The sequence below is a fragment of the Ruditapes philippinarum genome, unplaced genomic scaffold (assembly GCF_026571515.1).
Source record: "Ruditapes philippinarum isolate M1 unplaced genomic scaffold, ASM2657151v2 ctg2589_1_1_1_1, whole genome shotgun sequence".
Lineage (NCBI taxonomy): Eukaryota > Metazoa > Mollusca > Bivalvia > Venerida > Veneridae > Ruditapes > Ruditapes philippinarum.
Window position 1 is genome coordinate 174,037 of NW_026857848.1, and position 8,299 is coordinate 182,335.

Consider the following 8,299-nt stretch of genomic DNA (forward strand, 5'->3'; position numbering starts at 1 on the left):
CACCAAAGGAACATTCCTGTGAAGTTTGGATGAAATTGGCTTAGTGGTTTATGAGGAGATGTCATTTAAAGTAAAAGTTTACGGACGGACGACGGACGGACGGACGACGGACTGACGCCGGACGAAAAGCGATCACAAAAGCTCACCCTGTCACTTTGTGACAGGTGAGCTAAAAAGGCTGAAAAGGCACTTCCAATACACAGCCAGACTTAACTAAATCTGCTACTGCGTCAGTTACAAAATCTGAATGGTCAAACGCAGATTTATTATTTTTCATGAAATATGATTGAGGAATATTGTTAAAAGGTATGACGTAACCATTTTTCACTACGTCAAAAATAAAATCAGATGCCTCTAAAACATTACACCAATAATTAGCGTGTAATCTCAGTCTACCCTTTTCATCTATATTATAAACTATTATATTTCTATTATAAGTGGAGATGCAAGTCACTACACTGCAATTTTTGATCATGACATGTAAATGTCATAGACATACACGTTACATACATTTTAACTATTATTTCACAATAATTTTCGAGTATTATACATGTACATATTTTAAGTGATTAATTGTACATGTACATATTTTAAGTGATAAATTGTACATGTACATTATTTTAAGGGATTTATCATTATTCATTTGCGTTCAGTCACCTGAACACATTATCAAATATAAAGTTTATATATCAGTTTAATTAAGATGTGGCTTGCATTCCTCATATAATTGACATGATTGTTTTACTTCCATTAAAGTTTATACATAATACTTAAATTTCAGGAACAAAAATGCCATCGTGACTTCGACTAAACGGGGAGGAAACAAAAACACAATCAAACTGAGAATAGGGCAACGTCTGTCACAGAAACAAACGACAATGCTGTGGCTACGGAAACTATCACCCACCATAACACGAGGAACAAGGAGTCACGACGCCCATCTACGCATCAACCTTCAACAAGTTCTATGGATGTCGACCAAATTGAAGAAATTGTTGACACATTGTCAACCAAGCTGGAGGCTATGGTTGATAAAAAAATTCAAGACATTTTGGGGAAAGATAAGACGGACACAAATGCTTCTCAAAATTTGCCGGTTCTGGAATTGCCACAGCCCGAGATGCCTAATTCAACTTCTAACTCTGACCATCAACACGGTCATATAGGTATTGGTATTTCTGGGAACCTTTCTCTTCATTCGTCGCCATCTATCCCGTTACATGCAACAGTATCTTTAAAAGTTAAGGAAAAAATATGGGCTAATGAATTTGTAGATCTATCATCTGTGTTCAACAAACAGGATGAATTGCTCAACATTACTGTCACTAAGGCAGGCATTCAAGCCGTAACCCCTCTTCAGCCCCGGAAGTTTCTATCAATTGAACAGTGGACAGATCTGTCCGCTGTGTTTGCCTCTGTCTACAGACAAAGGTATCCCGAGTCTGCTGAACCTCTCGCTCAGTACAGTAACACTATAAAGCTAGAGGTAACTGGCATTATTATTACGACAATTAATTCCGTCAGTAACGTCAAAGTCATCCTTTAGCTTGGGACTCTATTCACCATGAATTATATATAAAGGCATTAAATCAGAGACAGCCCTTTCTTTCCAATGGCCCACAAATTGGCCAGTCAAGACAAACTTGTCATAAATTCAACAGGGGACTGAGATGCTTTGGATGCTCCTACGCACATAAATGCAAGGGATCCTACGGAAATCACCACTCTTCAAATGCTGGAAACGTCCAGCCGATACAACTCAATCAGGGCCTAAACCTCCACAAAGTCAACCAAACACAATCAGATCTAACCAGGCCCACTCTTCCCTCAAAAGATAATTCTTCGTTACCCACACCAGTTAAATGGAATATATTACATCATCTTCTTTCTGGTTACGACTATACAAGGAGACAATATATCAAAAAACGGGTTTCAGCTTGGTTTTAAACTCAATTTTCAAGGTCAACGAATCAGCACAGACAGTCCAAATTTGAAGTCTGCTGCCGAATACCCCAAGATGATAGCCACTAAGATCGTTAAGGAACTTAAAGCTAATAGAATCAGTGGTCCGTTTTCAGAAAAGCCATTTAACAATCTTAAAATCTCCCCAATCGGAGTTGTTCCAAAGAAAGAACAAGGGGAGTATAGAATGATCCATCATTTGTCATACCCACGCAATACAGGTACTTCAGTCAATGATCAAATACCATCAGATTTCACAGAGGTCTCATATGAAAACATTGATGATGCGATATCAATCATTAAATCGCTAGGGAGACACACTTATATGGCCAAACCCAATATTTGTTCAGCTTTCCGAAAAATACCAATACATCCATCTGATTATAGCTTACTCGGCTTTAAATAGGAGGGTGGATATTACTATGATAAATGCCTCCCGATGGGAGCCTCTTCAAGTTGTCAAATCTTTGAGACTTTCAGTACAGCCCTTAAATGGATAGCTTACAACAAATTCGGAATAAGATATATAGTAAAAATCCTTGACGACTTTTTGTTCTTTGCACCTACTTATTCAGAAGCTTTAGCCTCACTCAATGCTTTCTGTGAAATGTGTGCAATGCTCAATGTGCCACTCAATAAGGAAGAAACGTTCTTGCCTTCAAAAAGCATGGTCTTTTTAGGCATCACTTTAGACTCCACGGCCATGGAAGCCCGTCTCCCACAAGAAAAGCTCAAAAAAGCGTCTATGCTTCTACAAGATCTATGCTCAAAACAATCTTGCCAACTCCGAACCCTTCTCTCCCTAATAGGCCTTCTTAATTTTGAATGCTCTGTCATTTCACCGGGGAGAGCATTTCTTAGACGTTTGATAAACTTATCAATTGGAGTAAAAAAGTTACATTATAAAGTCAAACTGAGAAACTCGGCAAAGGAAGACATGAAAATGTGGTTAAATTTCCTTGAAAATTTCAATGGCAATTCTTTTTTCATCAATGAAAAAGGCTATCCAGTGATAGCTTATGCTTACATACAGATGCTTCGGGTTTGGCGGCATTTACCAAAGTAATTGGTTCTACGGAGCATTTCCCCAATCATGGCACAAAGCAAATATAACATTTTTAGAACAATACCCCATTGTAACTGCAGTTTATCTGTGGGCACATCTTTGGCGGAATCACACCGTCGTATTCTATACAGATAATGAAGCATTGGTGTCTGTTATCAATAAACAGACATCAAAGGTCACATGTATAATGTTTCATTTTAGAAAATTAGTATTGCATTGTTTCAGCAAAATATTGTCTTCCTAGCAAAGCACGTGAAGGGCAAAGATAATTGTATAGCAGATGCGCTTTCTCGTTTTCAGATAGACAAGTTCAAGCAGCTGGCCACATTCAGCAAGCCAAATCCAACAAAAATAAGCCCACAGCTTCAACCACAGACATTTTGCAAGGGGTTGAAAATTTGTTGAATGCTTCTCTTGCTCCATCCACCTTAGAAACGTACAAAAGAAGTTGGACTCTTTTTCAAACATTTACCAATTCATACTTTGAAGCTCCTTTATCACTTCCCATATCTGTCTCAGTTATAGCCTTATTTGTGGGTTTTCTACACCAAAAAAGCAATGTCTTCAAAGTCTATTTGTACCTACCTTCAGGCATTAGTATGTCCATAACCATTCGGGAGAATATGACCCCACTAAACACTTTTTGATATCTACACTGAGCAAAGGTACCCAACGTTTGTCTCTGTCTTTTGACCTACGACTACCAATTACTACTACAATTTTGGACAAGCTGCTAGCAGCTTTAAAAATTACAAGTCAATCCTACTTCCATGAGAAACTGTTCTCAGACATGTTTCTCTTTGCATTTAACGCATTTGCGAGATGCAGTGAAATCACTAAGTGCAAACCATCCAAAGAGCCATTTTTTTAAATTATCAGATATGAATTTTATTTCAGATGCAGGTCAATCATTTGTGTCAGTAACATACCGCTTCTACAAACATAACTGCGGTAAACCTCACACAATCACCTTTTCACACATGGTCATGCAAAGACATCTGCTATTACAGCGATGCATGACTACATTGCACTGCGAGGTCAATCCCCAGGCCCCCCTATTTCATTACCCTCTGGTCAACCAGTACCCAGGAAAAATTATTTGACAAACAGCTCAAATCCCCTTTAAGTTTTTTGTGGCATAAATAGTGATAGGTATAAATCACATAGTTTTAGAATAGGTAAAGCCACTGATTGTGCTCACGAGGTTATTCTGACGCAAAAATACGTTTTTAGGAAGATGGAATAGTAACGCTTTCGCAAATACATAAGAGTAACAGAGTGTTGAAAAAACAACCGAATATTATATTTTACGGTTTGTATTATGGCCTTCGCCCAGAATTACCAGTTACCTTATTATATATGGCCTATCAACCATTAATGAAAGCTACTTGCAGGGGCTTGTAGCTAATAAAAACTTGTCTTAGCAGTATGACTGTATCTATAATGTTCATATACGGCTTCCTGCAGGGGCTGGTAGCCTATATGAATGATTTTACATGTAATGATTTTTTATAATTAGCGCAATATTTCGTGATTCATTAAGCTACTTGCAGGGGCTAGTAGTTTATGATGAAGTTATTCTTATATCATCAATGTAGATAAAAAATTCATTTTCGTGCTGCTTGCAGCTGATATTTCATAATCTATGTACAAATGTTCGTAACGAAGATATTCTAGTCATTTACATACTGGTAGTCTATAATGGTAATATTAAAAGATGATATGGGTCATGATTTCCATACAGTGCTAGTTTGGTGATTCATTCTAAAGCTACTTGCACGGGCTAGTAGCATACACGAATGTACTCTATATATCATACCTGTAAATATTCATTTTGCAGCTGCTTGCAGTTGATATTTCTCAAAACTATGTACAAATGTTTGTTATGGAAATATTCTAGTATTTTATGTTCACAGACTTGTAGTCTATAATGATAATATTAAAGGGTTATTTATGGCATAAAGTTTTATACATAACTCGTCATTTGGTGATCCATTCTTAAGCTACTTGCAGGGGCTAGTACCTTATTATGAATGCAATATATATATCATACATATGTTAAATCATATCTTGGTGCTGCTAGCAGTGGATATTTTTCAAAGCTTACAAAATATTTGTAATGACAATATTCTAGTCTTTTGCACTTACGGATTAATAAGATATTCTTTTTCTACTTAATCTCGTCACATATGTTTTTTAATTATCAAACATATTATGTTTTTAACATTTTTCATGTAAGAAATGTGGCGGAGATAGGTCTCAGTAAGCCCTATCTTTTGGCCATTTTCAAAAGAAAACCTCCACATTTTTATTTGTTTATGTTAAAGGAACATCATTTTTACGATAGTCACAAAATTGTTTATATATCAACTTATACGAATATGTTTGATGTACATGTATATAGTTATCTATGTTTAAAATTATGTATGTGTGTTAATGATATATGTTGTATATAATTCATTATGTTTAAAATAAATAAGGTCATTCACTGACCATTTAATCACATATGGCATTGTTTTTCCTTACACCGGCCGTCATAAAGCACCTTAAAGTTATATGAAAAAAGTACAACTTTTTAAGTAGCACCTATTTATTAAAAGCCACAATGTAATTTGTTTTCCATAATTTCGATTCATAGATTTATAGATTTTGCGCTGATCTACATGCGTTCAATGTAATAAACAAAACATAAGCGGAACTATTAAATGAGGACATATATTCTGTTGAGCTCTTAAACGTTTTACCATTGAATAAATCAGTTTTTATTTTAATTTTGACATATTTCACTTTTGTATATTGATCTTATTTTTAAAGTGAAGGATTGCTTCCCGGGCAAATGTCGCATGCAGAATGCTTCATCTATGTTTACAAGTAGCAATATGAAAATCGAAAGATTTATCACGAGGCCTATAGTAAGTGTCAAGTATACAATGGTGACTCATAAAAAGCCTGTGTTAAATTAGCACTGATGACAAGTATGTTCCTTTGGGCAATTAATGTCATTTTCAAAACAACATTTAGCGTGACATCAAAAGAGGAATGGAGTAGAAATAACAGCCGAGATGCATTCTATGAGTGTTAATTTTGATTTCTATTTACTTATAGTTCATTGGTTTATTAAACGAATTCCGTACATACTTAGAGATAAATATGGTTGAAATTTAAAAGAAAAAGTATGCCAAATTTGACGAAAGAATTTTTATATTCAAAAATTCCATTCCAAAAAAGTTGTCTAATTTGTATTAATAGAATGTTATTATCATTTCATTTGCTTTCCTGGTGTTGATATGTGCAACATAATGAGCGGGAAAATAGCTGCAATGCGAAAGGGAAAGAAATGTTACCACTTTAGTAATTTGTTACTACATTCAAGCTTAATCAAATCAGAACTTAAGTATTCAAATGTTGATTGTTATAAAGAATGAACAGAATAAGAACTTGTTGTAGTAACTGAGTTATGTGTTTAGTTTCCTAAGTCTTTTCTTGCATTTCAGATTGATATTTCCGTAATTTTCACCCATGCTTAAAATTTCGTACTTGTAAAGTCGTATAGTCCACAATGAAGACGTTACTTCGGCGCATTTTAGAATGAAACTGCGATCTAAATATGACGTAATGCTGCCGTTAAAAATGAAATTGTAAATAAACACGCTACTATAAAAATAGTAATCGATTTTTAGTTATGCTGAGAGTCGCCACCGTATGATCATTACAGTTTCATTGTTTCTTAAAATTGAAAAAAAAATGAAAAAAAAAAACAACATGAAATTAAGCAGTGGGTATCATTTTTTTTTTATGGCAGACTGACTGACACCTCAGCTTGCCGTAGAGACAGTCCAAAAACGACGTGATGCGATATGTAGAAGTTAAGTTGATCAGAAGCAAAGAAGCTATTTCAAGTTGAAGACAGGTGTAATATTTCCAAAAATCCATTAGTGATTTCAAACATTATATATTGGCAAAATACAAGGCCCTGTAAAAAAAACAAAAAAAAGAATAAAAGGACAATGACCCTTCTTATATCCAATGCTTTTTATTTGAATATATAGCTTTTACTTGCATTTGATTCGTTCAAGATTGTAAATTCTTCACTCAGTTTTTAATTCATTCGTGCTTAATTTAGGTTCTTAATGAAATTAATTAATGATAATAGATCTTACATTATACAACGTCCTCAAGTATACAACGAAAAACATTATCTAAAGTGAATGTTGATGTATTACTTGAATCATGGTGGTTTCCGCTCACAAACATTATGTTAAAACGTTGCTTGTGACTTGTCAAGTTTAAAACAATCTAACACTTGCTTGAACTTTAACTTTGTTTACATTATGATAATATAATTATGAAAAATTAGACAACAGCAAAACGAATTCAATAAAGGAAGTGTTTAATAACGTCTATAAAAGTGTATTGTTTAAATTGCGCCGTTGTTTAGTATGTAAATTTTACTTAAAATGAATTTTTATGATAATATCTTTTCACTTAACACATCATTTAATGAAAATAGGGTTGATATATTAACTCTACATCATGAATTCACCATTTTATTCTTCTTGAATACATAAGTTCCAAAACATATTTACTTAAAGACAAACATGAAATCAGTTTTTTCAACGATATCTATGTAACTACTCGAAGAAATGGACTAAATTTAAAATGTGAAGAATCAAATATTTTTTTTTATTTTATTTTTTTTTTGCCAGAAAAACGACACCACCTGTTTCAAATATATTGTAAATTAGTTTGAGATCAGATAAACCGCACAGTTGCACCTTGTGTAGTTACAAGCTGTCTTCAGTATCAGGTTTTTAAGATAAATTTGTTTGACGTATTTCCCGTTCATGTCAACACCAAAATAAGAACTTTTATTTTTATTTTTTTAATACTATAAAGTATATAACATTGTTCTGTATAAGTGTAAATTTGATGGCAAAAAAATGTGAAACGTGTTACAATATAAAAAATAACTTGAAAGTTCACAAAATATCACTTCATAGATTTAGGACAAATTTTTCTAAAAAGAAACAAATCAAAACAACTACGTAAATGGTTCCGATATGAGGTACACATGGGTCACATCAGCTTATTCTAGCCTATCAAATGAAATCTATAAAATCTTTCGGAGCACACAGCTTATATAATTATAACTAATTTCTCGATATTGGTTCGGCCTTGATATTCTCTACATGTATGTATACTTATGATTTAAAAGGAAAGTTATTCTAAGTTCATGCTTCGTTATGCATATTTGAGAACGATGTATTAAGA

General features: G+C 34.0%; 1 protein-coding gene across 1 annotated transcript; it reads left to right on the plus strand.

Moving 5' to 3' along the window:
- Positions 1 to 808: 808 nt before the first annotated feature.
- Positions 809 to 3,952, plus strand: LOC132751243 (uncharacterized). Its single transcript, XM_060741403.1, has 3 exons — positions 809 to 1,166; positions 3,329 to 3,561; positions 3,926 to 3,952. Exons 1-3 carry the CDS (start codon positions 968 to 970, stop codon positions 3,950 to 3,952), a joined length of 459 nt encoding a protein of 152 aa, XP_060597386.1. The 5' UTR covers positions 809 to 967.
- Positions 3,953 to 8,299: the final 4,347 nt, after the last annotated feature.

Coding starts and splice junctions, on each gene's coding strand:
- LOC132751243 (XM_060741403.1), top strand. CDS start 968: ATGGATGTCGACCAAATTGAAGAAATTGTTGACACATTGTCAACCAAG. Junction 1,167..3,328: donor CCATCAACACGGTCATATAG/GTATTGGTATTT, acceptor TCTCGTTTTCAG/ATAGACAAGTTCAAGCAGCT. Junction 3,562..3,925: donor TCTCAGTTATAGCCTTATTT/GTGGGTTTTCTA, acceptor ATTTTATTTCAG/ATGCAGGTCAATCATTTGTG.